This window comes from Labrus mixtus, chromosome 12, assembly GCF_963584025.1.
Source record: "Labrus mixtus chromosome 12, fLabMix1.1, whole genome shotgun sequence".
Classification (NCBI taxonomy): domain Eukaryota; kingdom Metazoa; phylum Chordata; class Actinopteri; order Labriformes; family Labridae; genus Labrus; species Labrus mixtus.
This window is the reverse complement of record NC_083623.1, coordinates 23,729,278-23,752,316: the sequence shown is the minus strand read 5'-3', so window position 1 is coordinate 23,752,316 and position 23,039 is coordinate 23,729,278. Positions and strand designations below refer to the sequence as shown.

Below are 23,039 nucleotides of genomic sequence, written 5' to 3'. Positions count from 1 at the left end.
AAAGAGGAAGATTAAATTTAAACATGCTTTAACATCCCTCGCTTGTATGACCACCAGGCTCCAGGTGATTCCTTGCGAGTCACAGGAGTTGGTAGTTTACTGCTGCATTGATTGGTTACAAAGTGTTGTTAGGTGTTTCATAAATATTGTGTTGGATCTGAATGTGTAACTTCAAACGGAAAACAGGTGGAGAACCAGGAACATCCCCAGTGGGCCGGGCTGATTGTAGAGCAGCGATGGCCGGTGTACAGTCAGTGACGGTAAATAGATCATCAGGCTGCACTCGCTACGGATGGGTACCAGTTAGAGATGAGCCCGAATCTGAATCAAAATTCTGAAAGGCACAATGAAATGCAAAGACGCCTGAATGGACTACTGAGGTCACTGCTGCTTCAAACAACACTGCAGCAACACAAACCCTGCGGCCAACATCAATGGTTTTGGAGGAGACCTTGTCGGACTTTGGGTTGGTGGGACAACTTTGAAAAATGAAATGGTCAAACCTCTGGACCCCTATGGATTAGGCTGGGCGTGCACTTTAACTCTAGAGCACCTGGACGCATCTATGCTCATGTGCCCTGAGACAGGCTGAGATTGCAGAAAACTGTTAATGTTCTCTTTATTGTTCTAATAAATAATAGTTGTGAACTTAAACGTATGTGCTTGAATTGGAAATGTGATTTCTGATCAAATGCAATATGAATAACAAGGTCGTAGAAAATAGTTCACTGATTCAGACTTCTATACTAGAAGGGCTAAAATGATATATCTCCAGTGAAAGGTTGTGAAGTAAAGCGGGCTGGTCTGAGCCATGAAACTCCCAGGCTGAAAAGAAGTCAAACTCCAGCCCTGAATGAAAATGACATAAAAGAGATATAAAGTAACCAGTTGCTGCAGTGATAGATCAGTAATGTTACCTGCTGTTAAAACAAATCAGGTACGTTTAAGGCAAGAGATGCATAGGACTTTCTGGTTAAAAGAAGTCTAGAAGAGCGCTATAAGCTCAAGTCTGTTTACCAATCTGAGCCTGTCAGGGACAAAAACAACAACTTTTAGAGGGTGTTATCATAGTTAATTGGGCACATTTACCACAAAGCATTAGTATTCAGCCATAACAGTTTCACAGCTGCTGCAAGACGCAATCTACTGGATCAATTCCAAAACTTTAGATAATTTAAGTAATTTGAACCTAAAATATGTAAAAACAGGGTTTAAATAAAAAAAAGCTAAATTATCCTTTAATGAAGATTGATTTTTAGGATCATTAGCTGCCTCATCTCAGCTTCTTCTCCATGTGTTGAAGCAGTCTGAGCTCATTTGTTAAAGCCAGCAGCCTTGGACTCAATCTGTCACAGATTTACTGGTCACATTCAGCACCAGTAACATAATCCAGTGGAACAATAGTGTTAATAACGACATGATATTTCTTGTCCTTCTCTAATCTCATTCATTTCAGTTTGTGAGTCTGAGATTTCAGATCTGATTGAATATTAAGTTCAATTGATTCCAGTAATCCTCTCTGAACACATCCAAACTAAGTCGACTTTAACGACTTATTAACACTCTGCAGTTATTTCATGTTTAATAGCAGCTCAACCCGATATATACCAGAATATGAAACTTAGATATGATTCTAGTAAGATTCAAATCATATGGATACTTGTTTTAATACCACGGCAACACATACCCTCCCCCCCCACACTCGTTAGGGGGACAAAATTGCTTAAATCATCTCGTGTGACACCAGCCTTTGACCATGCTCGTTCACTTTCATTTGCAGCACTTTTTAGTTAAAAATAGGACTGAAGGTCTGAAGTTTTTTATAGCTATGGTACCTTTAAGGGAGATTGTTTTGTTTTGGCATCAAAAAGTTCTAAAGCGTTGAGCATTTGGACAACTTTTGTTTGTAACAATCATACTTCATGTACTGTGGGTGGCAGATACTGCAATGTAACATTGAGGCTACTCACCATGTCCACCTCTGATATGCTGTCCAAACTCTCCACCTGCACGTCCACTCCCACAGGAACAGCTGGACCTGCAGACCAATAGCAAACAGATGTTAATTTGCATTCATGTGTGTCACAACGAAACAGCTCTATACTCTATACATAAACTGTTTCAGGTTTATTAAAGTCAGCTTGTTCATATATTATGTAGAAGACTTGAAACCAAGACTAAAAGTACATTGAAGAACATTTTAAAGTGCAGTGCTGAAAACACTACTACTGCATATAAATATGAATGCCATAATAACCTGGAAAACCATTTGAACAAATTCACATAATGGTAAATGGTAGATGGACTTGAGCTTGTAGAGTTCTTTTCTAGTCTTCTGACTACTCAAAGCACTTTAACACCGCACGTCACACCTACACATTCACACACTGATGGTAGAGACTGCTGAGTAAAGTCACAATCAGAAGTAACTAATCCATTCATACACATTTATATGCCGCTGATGAAGCAGCAGGAGCAACTTGGGGTTAAGTGTCTTGCCCAATGACACATCGGACATGTGGCTGCAGGAGCTGGGGATCGAACCCCCGACCTTCCGATTGAGAGATGACAGACTCTTCTACTGACCCACAGCCGCCCTATAAGCAGGTGTTAAATATAGAGTTATATGTAAAAACTTGATTTTGGAGCATTCTGAAAACCACAGATGACTATCAATGACACATTAAATAATCACAATCTTTATGTAGTGTATGAACATGACAGCTAGATGATAAAGTGTTAATGCAGCACTTTTCTAGACTTAAAGTGCATCGTGCCACATGTCACATTCACTCTTTTACTCACACTTTCTTACACACTGATGTCAGAGGATGCTGTAATGAATCAGACTGACCAGCAGGATGTAATCTCATCACATTTACACAAACTGAGGCTTTGCATTCAGGAGCAGTTTGGGCTTCAGTATCTTGCCCGAAGACACTTCAGCTCAGGACTGAAGGAGCTGTTAGAAATCTGGCTGTGGAGTAAATGGTAGCTTGCAAATGTTTGCTTTTGAAGTAGTTTCTTCAACAAAACACCACCCTGCAGTGAATAGCACTACACCGCAGTTTGAAGATGTTTTCACACATGCTCTGAAGGCCACCCCTGAAATCTTCCTGAGTTGACTGTTCACATATCTGAATGATTATTCCGACTTCACATGGAAATTTAGCAGGGAAAATTCCAGGTAAAGGTCATGATGAAAACTTGGCCGTATGCTTTCACATAATGCAGCTCGCCAAAAAAAATTCTGGAATATTTCAGGAGTTTTGTGCATGTGTGAAAAAACACAGAGAGTTTACAAAAACGGCGAAATCATAGTGGTCAATGTGCGAAACTCACTAGAACAGGGGTTCCCAGGGGAAGGACCCCCTGGGGGTCGCAAGACCATGAGAGGTGGGTCGCGAGACTCCTTCCAAAAACACATGTAATTTAAGTAAAACTAGATTTAAAATAGTATATTTTAACCATTATTGTGAACATATATACAAAAAATTATATCAAGAGATTCATTATTTTCTGCTTCTAGCATTTCTTTCAATACATCACTAAAATAACATTTGCCTATTAGTCTGCCTGGCTGTTTTAACCACCTCCATGGACAGTGAGGGTCCCCATGTCTCTAGCACCTTATTTTGGGGTCACATGCCGAAAAGTTTGGGAACCCTTGCACTACTAGAAAATACAGTTAAGATGATGGGAGGTAATGCTTAAACTGCTTCAAATCCTGTTATATCCTTTTATTTTTCTCAAGGAAAGAACATTTCTCAACAAAATTAAGATCTGCAAATATTTAATTAGATTTAGAATAAAAACAGTTATTGTCCGTATCCCTGTCTTTAATGGTACCATCATACAAATGACAACTTCCTGTACATAATATAATAATGTTTATAATTCAGTCATGTGTGGTGTAGCATTGAGGAGAAGTGATTTAAGTTTCCACTGAATTACGTCCTGGTATCCGTTTCATTAATCCACACACACCCTCTTTGTGTTCGTGTATTAAAGTGACATTGGCGGCTGTAGTATTGTTAATCTGAGCAGCAGGGAGGGTGCCAGCCTTACATAACGGGTGGCACGACAAAGCTGCTACCTGGAACAGAGAGGGAGAGAGGGTATTTACTCGTCCCCGGTCCAGCTGTCGTCAGAGTGTACTCCCTGCTCTTACTCACACCATATGTCCCACATCACGTGCCAGACTCTGTAATCCCCGAGCTCCGAGGATGACATGTTGCCTCACCGGGTTCAACACCGGACACCTGCTGGGAAAAGCACCCGGACCAGCGGGGCTAATGGGGCTGGACGTGTCTGAAGCCAGAGCCAGAACCAGAGCTGGACTGCACTGTGAGGACATATGGATATATAACTGTGTTTCTTTTTAAATTACGATGTACAGACGCCTGTTTTGCATCAGAGTGAGACTGAAGGGAAGAAGTTTGTGTGAGCTCAAGCAGGACAATCGTGCACACATTAAAAAAAACATGTAGTTTTCCCCTAGAAGATTTCCTGTTTTGCTATTTTAGGCCGACAGCATCAGCGAATTATTCCACTACACTGATTATCAGATGAGGCCCACAAATGCGTCACTGGAATGCTCCACTTCACAATGCTGTTGGTCTTTTGTAGCCCTCAGTATCACATCTGTGTGCTTGAACATCATAATAATAGTTGTTATTTTTAATTTTTTTGTACAGCACTTTTCAAAAAGTGGTTACAAAGAGCTTCACAAGAGCAGTGTAACGAGATAAAAGCATTTCAAAAGAACATTAGGACAATAATAATTCAAAAGAGAGTATAAAATAAGATTGAGATTTGAATACGTTGGGGTTAAACAGCAAGGCTTCAAGCAAAAGTGCACTTGAGAGGTGCAAAATAAAAATGCAGAAAATAAAAATGCTGAATCTGTATAGGCGCTGGACTGGATTTTGGTATCAGAAGAGTTCTGATTTTCTTTGGTCAACCACTAGTGTTTCAGAGGGATTCAGCTGCATGCACGAAAACAAAAATGGGCTTTTAGGGCTATTAGGGCTTTCACACTTGCAGGAAACTCCTGAAAAACTCCTGATATTTCCAAGAGGAAGCTGTATGTGTGAACGCAAACAGCCACATTTTTCACTCAGACTTTACCCAGAGTTTATCCTGCCAGATCCCTAGCGTTTTCTCCACAGAAAGTCTGAGTGAGCTGATGTGAGAATGCTGCAGGATATTCTCTAGAGAATTAACCTCAAGCTAATGGCAAGGGGAGTGACGTTTCTATACTGTGACTGCTGTGACTGTGACCCCCCCTCCTGTCTGACAAGTATAGTCTCTCTGTGAGGAGCATAATGTGAACAGCCAGGTCAAGAGAATCTCCGGAGCAGTCCTCCTGAAGTTATCTAGATATTTTCAGGACTGCAGATGTGAAAACAGCTTATTATCATCATGAGTCTTGCCCAAGGACACCTCAACAGGAAATTGGGGATCAAACTATATTCTGGTCAATTCATGACCAACTCTACCACTGAGCCAGAGCCGCCTGCAAAACAAAAGAGGGAAAATGCATCGACCACAATGCAGTCTTGGAAACCCATTAGGGGTAATTTTAAAACGATTTAGCTTCATAACTGTATACAAACATATATCTATGTAAACGAGCAGCTATCAATCCATGCTGGGATTTCATTTTTCGACTATAACAGCATTCTGGCCTCTCAGCATGCAAGTCTGAATGTAAACAAAGGCAATGCACCAAAACGGAAGTCATTGCCTGTAGTCTCTAATCGCTTTCCAATGGTCATATTTAAAAACCCACAAAAGTTTGCTGTTGCTTCCATCAGATATAAAGCATCAGATGGCAGCTGATAGGCTCCCAGATTGATGAAGTGAAATTAAAAGAAAACGGAGATGTAGCAGTCATGAAAGCAAAGGCTGGGTGTCCAATGGACCACCAATAAATTTAAATCTGTCACCTGAACTTTTGAAATCATGAATATATGAAGCTATGATTAATGCAATTAAATTGTACCAATTGTTTCGCTATGTCAAACTCCGCTCTCCAATTCTGTCTCATTTTTTTCCCATCCTCTTCCTGCAACAGGTCTCCTACTCACTGAGAGTTTACGTCCCAGTCACTTACTGTACAGATCCTTTCCACTTAGAAACAATCGGAGCCAGAGAATACAGGGATATTCTGTCAATTGAACTTTCTTGCCTGCAATAGCCCCAAAGGATTGCATTGCAGCCATTAAAGCCATGTTGGTCTGCAGTCTGAAACAACCTACTGGAGTAACTCCAAAACCTTTTGAGCGTACACTTCTGCAGAAGTTCAGAAATAACCCTCAAACTTCATTAATACATTGCCAGAGAGCTATTTATTCATAGTTACTGCTGACATAAGAGAAAAATAAAGCAGCGTGTCGTCTGTATAAAAAGAGACACAAGAGTGTGTTTTTTTCTCCACAAACATATACAATACACAATGCACACAACACTGAGCGTTAACATCACAGAGGAGTACACACTGTGAGTTTAAGCATAAAAAACATCCTGTTTATGAGCACACAAAGCTGCAGAACAGGCACACCAATAGTTTCCTAAAGCTCCACAAAACCCCTGCAGCTTTTATTTAAGTCCGCGTCTTACTCTTAAAAACAGAATTATTGTCCAAGCAGAAACAAAAGAAACAAAAGCACATAATCCATACACAGCCTGACATAAAAGCAAACATTTTATTAAGCACATTCAGGGATTTATTCAGCTACTGAATATTTTATCAGGCTAATTATTTGAGTTCCTGTGTTTATTAACTTTAATTTCCCACGCTGCATGAAAGTTCGTAAAGTCTTTAATTAAGAAAGTTACACTTACAGCCTACAAAAGGATGATAAATCCAAAATATACAGGAAGAACATTTTGTGGAGGGACTCTTAGTTTGATGTGTGCTAAAGAATATTTAAGTGTTGCGCCTGAAATTGGACATTAGGGGAATATTTCACTTATGAAAGCAGTTTTTCGGGGGGGGGGGGGGGGGTCTGCAGGTACTTTTAAAGATCTGCAAGTTTTACCTCGTCTCTTTACTGCTTTATGCTAATAGAATGAACTTCTGAGCAGGCATCCAGCCAAAAAAGAAAGGGAGAAAATAAAAATCAAGAGGTAAAGGGCCAGTTCCCAACCATTAGGGATAAATGTGCACCCCCCCACCCCACCCCTCCTGTCTGCCTGCAGGTTGTGTTGTTCTGCAGAGAGACCTGCAGGATATTGATTTTCTTTTCAGCTTTATTTTACAAAAGTGTAAACCAGCCAACTGTAGAACATAAAGAGGCTGGTTTACTGCTGCTAGTGCCGCAGAGCTGTGGACTGGAAATGCTTTCTAAGATTCATCATTGTAGTGTGTTAAAGGGGGGGGGGGGGGGGGTTATTACCACCTTTGTTTGCTGAATTAAAGCAGAATCAAGCTGATTAAACAAAGTGCGTGCAAAGTTTTAGTTTAATTTTAAATCAGCTGTGCATGGTTTAAAGTTTTTTCTGCAGCTGTCATGCTGCAGGTGAACCGTTTTTTCGGTGTTGCTGCTGTCAGAGTTGATGATGATTCAAATTTTTTAATCTGGCACCCTGCTGTCACCATGGCAACAGAGTTGTTAGAACACATCTTTAGCAGCATTGATCATAGGGGGGAAACTGTAATGGAGAAACTGTACCTACATCTGTTTTTTTACTTATATTTCAAACACTTCTCTTTATTTTAAGCTGCCAAACCTGCTTCATTCAGCCGCATGGTGATAACACAGCAGGTGGGTGGATAAAGGAGCCTGCAGCTAAAGAAAGGAGACATTGTTAGAAGAGTTGGAGAGCGGAGAGGATCCAGAAGCAGTGCTGCAACCTGCTGCTGCTGATTCAACAAGCACAACATCAATGACGCCTGATGGCGGCAGCTGCTCACAGTCTGAAAGAACCTTCATACACCTGGATGAGAGCAACAGAAGAGACCAACAAACATGTCTCTTGATAAGTAAGGGGTTTAACTTAGAGATACACTTTTAAAAGTTTTGTGTGTCTGTGTGTTTGACAGGACATAATATGTAGAGAGGAGGGTAAAGCAGTAATTCAGATTAAATATTCAACTAGTTTTAAGCTAGTTTTTCTGATTATAAATACCATAATGTCATTGTCACATGGACATGTGTCTTATGTTAAACTTGTGTAGAACAGATTCAATAACAATTCTACAATTCATTTAGCAGACGCTTTTATCTAAAGTGACAAAAATCAGAGGTTAAATACAACACAAGCAAGGAGAGAGAAAAGAGGAAGCAAAGTCAGTAAATGCAAACGAACAGCGATTGGACACACAGGTGCTGACAGGAAGAGACCAGAGGCAAAGCACAACATCGACAGCTGCTCTTGAGAGTTCTAATCAGCATCACAACCATCCTAAATATCGGCATCATGGTCATCATCACTATCATTAAGGTCATAGGTGTTCATAAAGTCTTTAGGGTCTTTAGCTTTTTCTTAAAGGTGCAAAGGGACTCTGCAGATTAAATGGAGTTTGTTAAATCATTCCACCACCGGGGTGGAACAGAGGTGAAGAGTCTATTAGAGACTTGGGTTGTTATGAAGGTTGGATCATAATCTAATAAGATCATGGGTAATTGCTTGACTGAAATATTGTTTATATACCGTTTAGTATTATAAATATGACTCATCGTGTTCCAACTGTGAATCATATTTGCGTCACTTGTTACATCAAACAGCATCCACAACTTATTTTCTCCATTCAAACGTTATATATGGGGCGCAGGCAGCCTCGCAGTAATTGACGAGCACCTCATACAACCTTAAAAATACCGAACTATCCCTTTAAGTTAGATTGCAGAGTGCATCAAATGTAAAGATATGCAGTTTGTGTAAAATGTGTTTCTGCAGTCTTTATTTGCTACAAACAGCCAGTGTATTACGTATATAAACATTAGCTGTGACTGTTAATTAACTGTATAGCACCAGTGTGCACACCCATGCACAGAGGGTGTCCTCCTCGAGAGCGGGCTTCCCGGGTTCGAATCCAACCTGTGGCTCCTTTTCTGCATGTCATTTATTACGCTCTCTCCGCGGTTTCTGACTCTATCCACTGTCCTATCCAATAAAGGCAATACAACCCCCAAAAACATGATATGTGGGGGAACTATCTTATCTTGGTAAAAAATGACCAAGTGAGAAATCTTAAATTTTGTCTCGCTCAATTTCAAACATACACAATTTTGTTTTGAATTCTGATGGAATAAAAAAACTTCAAATCCTCCTCACAGCCCAGATGATACAGTAGACTATTTTTTCATTCAAATTGAAGCTTTCACAGAAAACCAAATATCTGCAAATTACGGCTCCACTCTACTCTTTTACCCAGTCACATTTTCACAGATTGTATTGTCCTGTGCTGTATAATTTCTCCTCATGTGCCCAGAGCAGAGAGAGATAAAGACCGTATCAATTCTACCTAGCGGTGCTGGACGGCTCGCCTCCTGTGTTTGTGGATTAGCAGCTGCTGCAGACAGATCCAGCAGAGAGGAAGTGTTTACGGAGGGTTCCTAAGAATGAAGCGGGTGAAACGAGGAGAAAACAAGCGGCCTCTTTAATGCAAATGTGACTAATGCATGACGGGTCTAAACCCGAGGCAGACGGGGAGGAGGAGCTTTATAAATAGAAGCACGCAGGAAATATGATGACAAATATTTGGTCCCAACAAGCGTCTTCTTCCCTTCAGCTTCCTGTTTGATTTGTGAGGCCGCAGCAGGGGACCAATCTGAGCAGTGCAGGTGCTCGAATTAAGATGACATGACACTTTATCAACTCTCACAGCTCCTCCTGCACACCGATGATAACACGAACATGATCCACTGGAGAAGCAGGAGAATCTTCACTAGAAAAATTACCACTTCTCTGTTCAGTATTTTCATTCTTTGGGATCATAACAATGTGATTTTTGCTGTCCAGACGTACACAACGAACTGCTCCACAGTCAGGATTTATCAGATGGAGACTCAGAAAAGTTCACCAACACCCCTGTTGGCGAGTAACAACATCATTCTCGATATGGTTCCCCAAGTGTGTAAGAGGTTTTCATTAGTAACACTGCAGCCACTGCCAGGAGGAACCAGAGCATCTGCTGCACTCACACTTCCTCCTCCGATACATGAACACACCACAATCTCGCCCACAGCAGCAGGGCGCTTACACGAGTCAGCTTCTTCTGATGTTTGACTAAGACCATCTCATTCTTCTTCTTCTGCGTCTGCAGTGACAAACAAAAGCTGGTAAACGACAGAGACAAAAATGATCCTCAGTGGGATCCTCGCCTCCATCTGTGTCTGCTGCTGCAGTCTCACAGGAGCATGAAATGCACCATGGGACGTTTCATTTAGCTCGCCACCTCCTCCTGTGTTCAAACTGCGCCCCATTTATGCTAAACACAAGAGGATGGAACACTTTAGTCCAACAAATAAGCTTCTTGTTTTTAATTGCCTCATGAAAGTCACAGCAGCAGTGCCACAGGCCTGACAGTCGACGTGTGAAGGAAAGACACACACAATGGCCTTAAATTGAAAGACATTTTCCTGGAGGAATGCCTGAACTTTTCTGTTTTCTTCACATCGATGACAGGCAGCATAGCATCAACATCGCTCTATTCAAATACATCAGACTCCACTGACAAAAACAGGAGCAATACAGAAGTTATTGTTTGACTGCTACCCCCATTGATTATTTATTTTATTATAATAGATCCAAGAAACCATTTAAAACACACCCTCACACACACACACACACACACACACACACACTCACACACTCTCACACACACACTCACACTCACACTTTGTTTACTTGTTGTCTGACAGATCTGACAATAAATTCACACTTGCACTACATTTATCATGATGTAGTTATTTCAGCCTCCTTTCAGTCTGTTTATTGTAATTAAATCTCATTAATATATGTTTATTTTGGGTTCAGTCCTGAAGTACGACAGATTTCAGCTGACAGCTGAGATAGAAGGAAAGAACAGAAGTTAGTGTCCATCAGAGGAATCCTGATGTTTGGTTGTGTTTGATGTGAAATTGACATTTTAACAGGAGCACAAAAAAAAGGAACTCCTGTTCTGTGAGGTAAAATTTCTGTTTTTGTCTGTAGTATAAAATAAAGTGTCTGGTTTTAAAATGAGATCACCTTCCTCTGTAGCAAAAATGTCTCTCTCTATAAGGATCCTTTCTGTAATGTTGTCAGACACTAAAGGCGCATTCACACGTAAGCCGTTTGGTCCGCTTGAAACGAACTCTGGTGCGTTTTGTCTGATAGTCCGTTTGGTTTGTGGTGGTGTGACTATTCAAACGAACTCTGGGGGTCTCAGTTCATTTCCAAGTATCAGAGTTCGGTTTGGCTTAGGTGAGAACGCATTCCAGACCAAACAGGGGAAGTGGACCAAAAAGAAGTGCATTGTGGATTTAAATTTGCCGTCTGTAAACCATGTCAAACAGTTTTGCCGATCAGGTTAACATTAGCATTGCTAACAACACCAGCCTTCAGTCCTCCTTGCAGATTAACGTGCTGATGCCTGTGCTTAGTGTGGTTACACATCTCTCTGGTCGATATCCCACTTTAAGCTGACACAGACTACATACATGTATAACTGTATCTCCATTTTATTGATCAAAATACTACCCAACTGCGCTGCACTAGGGGATGCCATTCTTCCACTGTCCTGTTGTTTTGGGTCATAGTGATGCATTGCTCCACTGACCGAAGCTACGGCCCTAAGTGGTCAATGGTCACAGTACACAACATTTAACAGACTTTGGTGAGCTTGACACAGTGTAGTGTGAAAGCAAACCGAACCAAATGAAACAACACTGTTACAACCGCAACCCTGAATCACACCAAATCCACCGGACGTCATATGTCAAAGCAACCAATAACAACAACATTTAGAGGACAGACTTTGATCAGGTGCTTGGATCACATTGCAGCCATTACAGCCTGTTGGCTGATGAACCTGTTGGTCATTTAGAGCCCATCCTATACAGTATAAGACTTTAAAACATAATGCTGCAAAGTTATCTCTGCAGTATTTCACACAGTGTAATAAAACTCAATAATTCTCTTTCTTCTTCTCTGGCTTTCCCTCTCTTTTCGTCTCCATCTTCTTTAGCTTTGTGGAGTGGAAGAGCACACAGGTGGGATAAATAAACCTGTTTCTGCTCCGTCAGTCAGCGTGCTATCAACATTTACTTCACGCTCAGGTTCAACAAAGGGTGAACTGAAACTAATCCTGTGGGTGTGTCACACCCCTCAGAAGAGCGACACACAAACACGCGATCACAGATGACACACAGCTCTCAGGTTTTTACCTGCGAAGGCCGGCCTCATGGTGAAGTCGTGCTCGTCGATGCGCAGGAGGTGACTGGTCTTCAGCTTTTTGGTTTTAGTTCCATCTGATACCTTCTTGGACAGAGGGCTGCAGACAGACAAAAGAGAGGAGAGGTTTTAACCCTTTCATGCATGAATTATGAAATAAAAGAGCAACACTTTATTTTCTAACGTTACTTTTTACTTCTTAGGACTCTATTTTTAATATTCATAATTTCTAAGATGTTACAGAAGTGTTGAGTGGACATCAACGCTTTTATTCAAAAGATCTTTAATGCACAAAGTAAATATGAACACATTTTCAATTTGTTACACATTCAGGGTCCATCGAGGGGGTCCTTTTGAGATCTTGAATTGGAGTTTTAAAGATTTCCTGACTTATTCAAGAAAAACATGCCTTGATAAAGATTTATTTGATGGCTTTTTATATCTTTATATAAAGATATTCCGTAGAGAGACAGCATAGAGCTGGAAATGGGAGACAGAGAGCAAGTGAGTAATGAGTAATGAGCCACAAGTCAGATTTGAACTTGCGCCACCCGCTTTTAAGACAACAGCCTCTGGGGGCTCACAAACTAACCAGCAGCAACAGACAAAAAGAAAGCTCTGTCGGTTCAAACTAACTCCTTACTAACGTCAAATGTTTTGCCTGAAGGCTGCAGAAACAGCGCAACAGCAGACAGTTATGATGAGAGCAAATATTATGGGAGAGCAAGGATTTGAATCCAGACTTTTTTTCATAGAAATATTGTAGAAATACATTGAATGAAACCAGTTTTAAGTCACAAAATGTATTGTTTTTGTTTCTAACAAAACCAATTAATGATAGCAACCCTTCCAGGTACTTTGCCCAAACTATGGCCCCGCCCCTTTCCAGGTGAAAACATTTCTCTGAAATGTATCGGGGTTAATTTAAAAGATTATCTTTAGTGACTAATGACACAAGTAAGATTAACGACACAGGTGAGACTAACGACACAGGTGAGACTAATGACACAGGTGAGACTTAGGACACAGGTGAGACTAACGACACAGGTGAGACTAATGACACAGGTGAGACTTACAACACAGGTGAGACTTACATCACAGGTGAGACTAACAACACAGGTGAGACTAAGAGACTTAGGACACGGTGTGACTAACGACACCGGTGAGACTTACAACAGAGGTGTGACTAACGACACAGATGAGACTAACGGCACAGGTGAGACTTACAACACAGGTGTGACTAACAACACAGATGAGACTAACAACACAGGTGAGATTTACAACACAGGTGTGACTAACGACACAGGTGAGACTAACGACACAGGTGAGACTAAGAGATTTAGGACACAGGTGAGACTAACGACACAGGTGAGACTAACGACAAAGGTGAGACTAAGAGACTTAGGACACAGGTGAGACTAACGACACAGGTGTGACTAATGACACAGGTGAGACTAAGAGACTTAGGACACAGGTGAGACTAACGACACAGGTGAGACTTACAACACAGGTGAGACTTACCACACAGGTGTGACTAACGACACAGGTGAGACTAACGACACAGGTGAGACTAACGACACAGGTGAGACTAATGACACAGGTGAGACTAACGACACAGGTGAGACTAACGACACAGGTGAGACTAAGAGATTTAGGTCACAGGTGAGACTAACGACACAGGTGAGATTTACAACACAGGTGTGACTAACGACACAGGTGAGACTAACGACAAAGGTGAGATTAATGACACAGGTGAGACTAACGACACATGTGAGACTAACGACACAGGTGAGCCTAACGACACAGGTGAGCCTTACAACACAGGTGAGACTTACAACACAGGTGTGACTAACGACACAGGTGAGACTAAGAGATTTACAACACAGGTGAGACTAACGACACAGGTGAGACTAACGACACAGGTGAGATTTACAACACAGGTGTGACTAACGACACAGGTGAGACTAACGACAAAGGTGAGACTAAGAGACTTAGGACACAGGTGAGATTTACAACACAGGTGTGACTAACGACACAGGTGAGACTAACGACAAAGGTGAGACTAAGAGACTTAGGACACAGGTGAGACTAACGACACAGGTGAGACTAATGACACAGGTGAGACTAACGACACAGGTGAGATTTACAACACAGGTGTGACTAACAACACAGGTGAGACTAACGACAAAGGTGAGACTAAGAGACTAATGACACAGGTGAGACTAACGACACAGGTGAGACTAATGACACAGGTGAGACTAACGACACAGGTGAGCCTAACGACACAGGTGAGACTAACGACACAGGTGAGACTAAGAGATTTAGGACACAGGTGAGACTAACGACACAGGTGAGACTAAGAGACTTAGGACACAGGTGAGACTAACGACACAGGTGAGACTTACAACACAGGTGAGATTTACAACACAGGTGTGACTAACGACACAGGTGAGACTAACGACACAGGTGAGACTAATGACACAGGTGAGACTAACGACACAGGTGAGACTAAGAGATTTAGGACACAGGTGAGACTAACGACACAGGTGAGACTTACCACACAGGTGTGACTAACGACACAGGTGAGACTAACGACACAGGTGAGACTAACGACACAGGTGAGACTAATGACACAGGTGAGACTAACGACACCGGTGAGCCTAATGACACAGGTGAGACTAACGACACAGGTGAGACTAAGAGATTTAGGACACAGGTGAGACTAACGACACAGGTGAGATTTACAACACAGGTGTGACTAACGACACAGGTGAGACTAACGACAAAGGTGAGACTAATGACACAAGTGAGACTAACGACACAGGTGAGCCTAACGACACAGGTGAGACTAACGACACAGGTGAGACTTACAACACAGGTGAGACTTACAACACAGGTGTGACTAACGACACAGGTGAGACTAAGAGATTTACTACACAGGTGAGACTAACGACACAGGTGAGACTAACGACACAGGTGAGATTTACAACACAGGTGTGACTAACGACACAGGTGAGACTAACGACAAAGGTGAGACTAAGAGACTTAGGACACAGGTGAGACTAACGACACAGGTGAGACTAATGACACAGGTGAGACTAACGACACAGGTGAGATTTACAACACAGGTGTGACTAACGACACAGGTGAGACTAACGACAAAGGTGAGACTAAGAGACTTAGGACACAGGTGAGACTAACGACACAGGTGAGACTAATGACACAGGTGAGACTAAGAGACTTAGGACACAGGTGAGACTAACGACACAGGTGAGACTAACGACACATGTGAGACTAATGACACAGGTGAGACTAACGACACAGGTGAGCCTAACGACACAGGTGAGACTAAGAGATTTAGGACACAGGTGAGACTAACGACACAGGTGAGACTAAGAGACTTAGGACACAGGTAAGACTAACGACACAGGTGAGACTAACGACACAGGTGAGACTTACAACACAGGTGAGACTTACAACACAGGTGTGACTAACGACACAGGTGAGACTAACGACACAGGTGAGACTAATGACACAGGTGAGACTAACGACACAGGTGTGACTAACGACACAGGTGAGACTAACGACACAGGTGAGACTAATGACACAGGTGAGACTAACGACACAGGTGAGACTAATGACACAGGTGAGACTAACGACACAGGTGAGACTAACGACACAGGTGAGACTGAGAGATTTAGGACACGGTGAGACTAACGGCACAGGTAAGACTTACAACAGAGGTGTGACTAACGACACAGATGAGACTAACAACACAGGTGAGACTAAGAGACTTAGGACACAGGTGAGACTAACGACACAGGTGAACCTCACGACACAGGTGAGACTAAGAGACTCAGGACACAGGTGTGACTAACGACACAGGTGAGACTTACAACAGAGGTGTGACTAACGACACAGATGAGACTAACGACACAGGTGAGATTTACAACACAGGTGTGACTAACAACACAGATGAGACTAACAACACAGGTGAGATTTACAACACAGGTGTGACTAACGACACAGGTGAGACTAAGAGATTTAGGACACAGGTGAGCCTTACGACACAGGTGAGACTAACAACACAGGTGAGATTTACAACACAGGTGTGACTAACGACACAGGTGAGATTAACGACAAAGGTGAGACTAACGACACAGGTGAGACTAAGAGACTTAGGACACAGGTGTGACTAACAACACAGATGAGACTAACAACACAGGTGAGATTTACAACACAGGTGTGACTAACGACACAGGTGAGACTAAGAGATTTAGGACACAGGTGAGACTAACGACACAGGTGAGACTAACGACACAGGTGAGATTTACAACACAGGTGTGACTAACGACACAGGTGAGACTAATGACACAGGTGAGACTAACGACACAGGTGAGACCTAACGACACAGGTGAGACTAACGACACAGGTGAGACTAAGAGACTTAGGACACAGGTGAGACTAATGACACAGGTGAGACTAATGACACAGGTGAGACTAAGAGACTTAGGACACAGGTGAGACTAAGAGACTAACGACACAGGTGAGACTTAGGACACAGGTGAGACTAAGAGACTAACGACACAGGTGAGACTAATGACACAGGTGAGACTAAGAGATTTAGGACACGGTGAGACTAACGACACAGGTGAAACTAACGACACAGGTGAAACTAACGACACAGGTGAGACTAATGACACAGGTGAAACTAACGACACAGGTGAGACTAACGACACAGTTGAGACTAATGACACAGGTGAAACTAACGACACAGGTGAGACTAACGACACAGGTGAGACTAATGACACAGGTGAAACTAACGACACAGGTGAGACTAACGACACAGGTGAGACTAATGACACAGGTGTGACTAACGACACAGGTAATGACAATCAAGCCAACATTATGGAAGCTAACCAGAAAAAGGGAGGAAGTGAGACAAGAAACACTGGTGACAAGTACTACAAAATAAAATAGGAAACACTGTAGACACAGAGAACTCAAGAATGTAATAGCGACAATACACACAGGAAGTACAGAAACATCAGGATAAGAAATTACAAAATAAAACAGGAAACACTAAAGACTAAACTAGGAAACATTAAATAAAAGAATTATGAAAGGGAAAAAAGCAACACCAGGGAAGAATGAGACAAACTAAAACAAGACAGGAAATCTAAACTCTGAAAATATAAAAAAACAAATTATGACACATAGCCGCTAGCCTATCTGGCGTCCCTCAATACTTGTACATTTTACAGTTATAATAATGCTCATTAGTTGTTACTTGATGTCACCTGCAGGGGTCAGGTAGAATAGCAGTATTTTCAAGGTATTGTAAAGGCAGTGTATGGGATGACTTATGTGATGTTGAGAAACCATTCCATCCATATTGAGGAGAAAACAGCTGTTGAATACATTTCCTCTGTATGACCCGTAGACATGAAATGTTAAAATAGCAGCAAAGATTTGATCCCAAAGGTGAAAACTTCTGTTATTCTGTTTGTGGGCTCTCAATACTCTCCACAACGCCAACCAAACTGCAAGAGAACAACATTCAAACTTGATGATTATAACACTCTGTTAACAAGTCACTTTTTCTTTTTTTTGGTTACAACAGAATAATTATTGTTGAAGTTAAATAGCGCAAACACCTGCTTAGAGGCAGAACAGCAAAACATATCTGATACAAGAATAGCTGATTTATGATCTGTGGTGCCTCGTAACATACAGAAAATGAGTCAGCAAACTTCAGCAGATGGAGCACAGAACTTATCCATAAAGAGAAAGACTAAATGCACAGGTATAAAACTTCACAAAAATAAAAGGAGTGCGGGCGAATTTTCAAACAAACGACACGCCAATTTGCCTTTTAATTGAGAAGGTTATTGACATCCTTATCAGGAAGTATTGCAACCATCTGATGTGTTATTGCTCATTTGTTTTTATGTCTTCAGCTTATCCAATCAGAGGAAAATAAAATAAACAAAGGTTGAGACAACAAGCACAACTAATCATCTCTTCTTCCACAGGTAAAACATCAGCACATTCTGTAACCTTTTATCAGCAGTGTGAGCCCGATGAGGATATTGAATGGTGAGTGACAGTGGAACAAAAATGGCAAGCTTTTCTTCGATATAGTTAAATTATATCTGCACTCCTCAACCCTCTAAATGTACCTTTTTGAAAAACAAATACAGACTTCTGCAGGGAGAGACAGAGAGAGAAAGAGAGAGAGAGAGGGAGAGAGAGAGACAGGTATCTCCTGTCATTTACGCAGAAAATCAAGCTGCAACCTCTGGTGTTGGAAATCAAGCCAACACAAAAGTATAAAAAAACTGCAGTTCCTCGAGTGCCCACTTGAGGCTGGCTCTATTAGCCAGATAATCTCTGTTAGTTCCCTTATTAAAATGTCAATTTTTACAGCAGCAATAAATGTTTGCAGCCTGGTATGAAAATGTCTCTAAAGCTCATTTCTATTTGTGTACACACTGTACAGGGGTACATTTTGTATTAATCATCTGTTTTGAATTCATGAAGGTTAAGAGTTATGCAGATTACTCATGTGACATAATAAGGCTGATTTGACCCATGTTGTGCGTTGTAGCAATAAGCCAGAAGGCTGTGCCTCACTTTGCTTAAACCCTGACTCGACTTCTGTCAGCTTTGTATTGTTTCCAACGTTTGGCATATGCTAGCTGGATAACAAGTTCCACCTATTTGCTAGGTGGAGTTAGGTGGAGTCAGCGTTTCCAATGTGGCGACCACCATCGTTCAGCTTCATAACTCCTCGACAGACGTCACTGAGGCTGACGACTCATTTCCACTTATTGTACTGTATATGACTGGTGTCGGCAGATCTGTAGAATAGATGATGCATCCTAGTGTCCAACGCAAGGAAATGCATCTCTTTATGGATGGATAGAAACCTGATATCAACTACCTGTAGCCGTGGGGAAGGGGCTACTTTTGACAATCAACAACATGGGCAGCTGAATCGAAGAAACTAGCCTGTTAGCTAGTTAGCAGCACGTTAGCTCCCTGAAATCAACCCCAAAGCTCAATTAATTTAATGTATTTTAGGCACATTTTGGCTAAAATATTACAGAGGGGAGGAGTTTTGCAGGCACATCTGCTATCACAGAGAATTCCAAAGTAATAAGTGGACTACTACGACGATGAGTTGTAGTACAGTCTATGCACAGGATGTATTGATTCTCTGTTTTGAAGTGTAACTTCTCGGCCCTGACACAGGACATGCGAGGCGACCACACAGTCAGCCGTTATAAGAGTTAATTCTCTGATGTATGTTTGGTGTGTGTGGGACACAGCAGACTCTGATTGTACAGCGAGGTGGTCAGCGTGGATGGATGGACAACACTAGAGGCCGCTGTTTCTTACCAAAAGTCAAGTCTCATTAAAAGATGAATGGTTCAATGATATTATCAGAGTTCTTGATAATATGAAGACGTCATGGTCAGAAAACACAGAGCTCCACAAAAAGCTGCTGATTGTCGCTCTCTGTATTATGTCTCTCAGGAATAAACAGTTCCCTGCTTTCTTCATTGACTATTTGAGTGTCTGGTGCAGAATCATACAACATTATTCTGATGAAACATGTTGTGGTTTTCTGAAACAAGCCAACTTGAAAATGCAAATCTTTAAAAACATCTCATAGTGTCTCCATTTTGATCAACGTCGTTTCTATCAAAGTCTGATGAGGACCAATCCCAGCAGCAGAAGAGCAGCACGTGTACGTATGTATGTTTGTATGTATGTAGAAATTAGGTACGAGAGGTTTGGCTAATAAATTACAAAAACATTTCTAAGCATAAAATTAGATTTTAATCTTTTTTTGGCTTTGTTCCTCCTGGTACAAACTGAGCAGCTGGCGTTGAACAGGTTGAATGATTTCTCTCTCTTTGATTTTTATTAAAGGTGATGGATGTTCTGCAGATTTAGACAACAGGAAATCCATCTTGAAAGCAGCTGCTTCTTCAGGATGTATAAGATTCTGCTCAGAACTTTTTTGCTGTATTTTCTGTGATCAGTCTTCAAATGTGATTTTAGCAACTAAAAATAGAATATTCAGTCCTCTTTTTTTTTGTCCTCTGTAAAACTGTTATTCTGGTTTGAGACGCAATCTGAAAAGGTCGACTTATTTTTTTCTGAAAGTGTAAGAGCAAATAAAAAAAAAGATAATAAAGTTGATTTAACAATAAGATGCTCTATTTTTTTAATGGCTCAAAGCAGAGCTTGTTAGATCGTCCAAAATCCAGGTTTTTCCTGCAGAATAAATCCATGCTACATAATGAGAACAGAAGTAAAGCTGCTGCAGAGTTTGATCCTGTTTGAAGTGTGACTGTCAGTGAGGAGAAAACAGCCACACATCAGGATTAAAGGGAAGAATTGGCCTCTCTGAGAGTCTTCATAAAGAATTCACCTGAAATAACATTATTCACTGTGTTCTTTCAGAGAGGGACTTTCTCCTCCAATGTAAACACAAACACAAGTTTTCTGGAGGACGATGGGTCAGTGTCTGCGCTCTGTTCGGTTCATGCACAAAATAAAAACCAAATGCCGCAACTTTACCCATATATTTAGAAGGTAAAGTGATGTGAAAGGGTTCAGAGTATGCCAGGATTGGAAGTAAATGTTGAGATTCGGATTATTCTTGGTAATGAAGAGGAGAGAACACTCTGTGTTCGTTGGTCTGTTGCACACAGTTGTGCGTAAATTTGAGCTCTCAGAGTAACGATAAAGAAAGAGCCAGGGATTTTCCTGTTGATCTTGTGTCCCATGGTGACTTTAGATGGCCATGTACATCTCCTAAAGAAAGCTTAATAAATAAAGATATTACAAAACAAAGATTTTCGCTACTTACGTCCCGGGTTTGTGCGTCTCCGCCGGCGCAGACCAGCGCTTTTTCCTACTTCTGGGTTTCCTGCACTCCCCGATCAGGACCAGGCACAGGATCAGGAGCACAAACCTTGCGTAACAGGGCATAATAATAAGTTTAAAAGTCCCGCAGCGAGTTGATCAGTGCCGCTCTGGGTGTGCGTACGGTACGCTCGGTGCGCGGTACCATCGTCCTGTCAGCGGCGGCAGGAGAAGGAATGCGGAGAGTCCGGGAACTGTGTTGGAGGAAGAGAAGAGCCAGAGAGGAGGAAGAGAGAGAGAGAACGACGGGATGCTGAAGTCTGATCCGCGCTCTGATTGGTCTTCAGACTCTGGAGTGTGTTTTTTTCTCTGCGCAGCATCAGCACCAAATGAAGCCGCGCGCTGCAGGAAACAGAAACACGACGACGTCCCCTCTGAGGAGCCGATCCGAGGCAAAGACATGAGGAGAGTAGGACGTTTTTTCTCAGAGGAAAGAGAACAAGCTGTCCCATATTCCCTGTACTTTTTTTTTTTTTTTATGACAATATACAGAAAGAAAAAACGTTCAGGAAACTATTTGCATTTCTTGCAGCGTTGGACATTATTTCATTATTTCTAACACTTTTTGCAGTGTGGGACATGTGTGAGGGCATCCTCTCTCTCTGACGTAATATGCTGATGTCCACATCTGTCTCACTCAGGACTCTCTAACCTTCAGAGTCAGTTAAAGGATGGTAAATCACTTTAGAAACCAAACAAGATACGATAGGCTACTTCATGTAGTATTCTAATATCTGTCCTTAGATTCAGCTCAGTCAGGATTCATTTATTTTACAGCTGCATCGATCCACTTTTTCAGTTTCCGATCAGTTTCCGATATATGTACTGATATTTTAACCATAATTAACATTGATATAGTTGTTGGTATTATGTGTAAGGCTACATAAAGTTGAAGTAAATATAGCAAAAAATAATCAAAACATATAAAAATAAAAATGATTCCAAAGAAATGGAATCATTTTTATTTCTGAACTTTGTTCTGGCTTCACATACAAACAGGAAGCAGCAACAACTGTAAGGTTTTCAAATGAAATGTGTTAAGTGAAGAGTAAGAATTGTAGTTTTTATGACATAGAAGGAGCTGTTTCATCTCGTCTGAACGATTTGATTTGTGGGCGTTTTGTGCAGTTCCATCTGAATGTCTTTACAGCTAAACTTTGTCTTTAAAGGTGACGTGGATCGGGTCTGTCAGTTCAACAACGATATGTAAATTACACCAATATCTGACCTGATACGGATATTTGATTAGAATTTCTAATATTTTTCATACATTTTTCAATATTAGCTAAATCTCTGCCCCATCTTTTTTGACCCATAATGAGTTTGGATATAGACAATCAAAATATTTTAATTTTAAACGAAATATTATGTTATTGTATCCATACAGCTCCATTTAAAGATGATATCAGAGTTTACAATATTTATTTGAAAGGACAATGTCAGATGTTTTATCCAAATGGCAACATTCTAGCTGAGCAATTAAGTGCCAAAAACTGCAGTTCCCTTAGAGTCCACTTGAGGCTGTCTCCAGAAGTGACTCAATCCCCATAAAGCCCCATGTTACACTTTACATTTTTACAGCCTTGTAGAAAAAACTGTTTTGTCTGTAGCTCATTTCTCTCTTCATGACATCTGAGCATGCTGAATGTTTACACAACTCACCTGTGTACATTATATTAAGGCTTAAAGTGATGTAGAATTTGGGGGCG

At 41.3% G+C, this 23,039-nt stretch overlaps 1 protein-coding gene across 1 annotated transcript in view; it reads right to left on the bottom strand.

Moving 5' to 3' along the window:
• Positions 1 to 21,716, bottom strand: part of LOC132985329 (gamma-aminobutyric acid receptor subunit rho-2-like) — a 36,232-nt gene extending 14,516 nt beyond the window's left edge. Inside the window, exons 1-3 of the mRNA XM_061052662.1 lie at positions 21,275 to 21,716; positions 12,381 to 12,487; positions 1,971 to 2,038 (exon numbers count right to left, since the gene is read on the bottom strand). Coding sequence (XP_060908645.1) covers positions 1,971 to 2,038; positions 12,381 to 12,487; positions 21,275 to 21,396 — 297 coding nt within the window. The 5' untranslated portion in view covers positions 21,397 to 21,716. The remainder of the gene's footprint in view (positions 1 to 1,970; positions 2,039 to 12,380; positions 12,488 to 21,274) is intronic.
• Between the last annotated feature and the right edge of the window lie 1,323 nt (positions 21,717 to 23,039).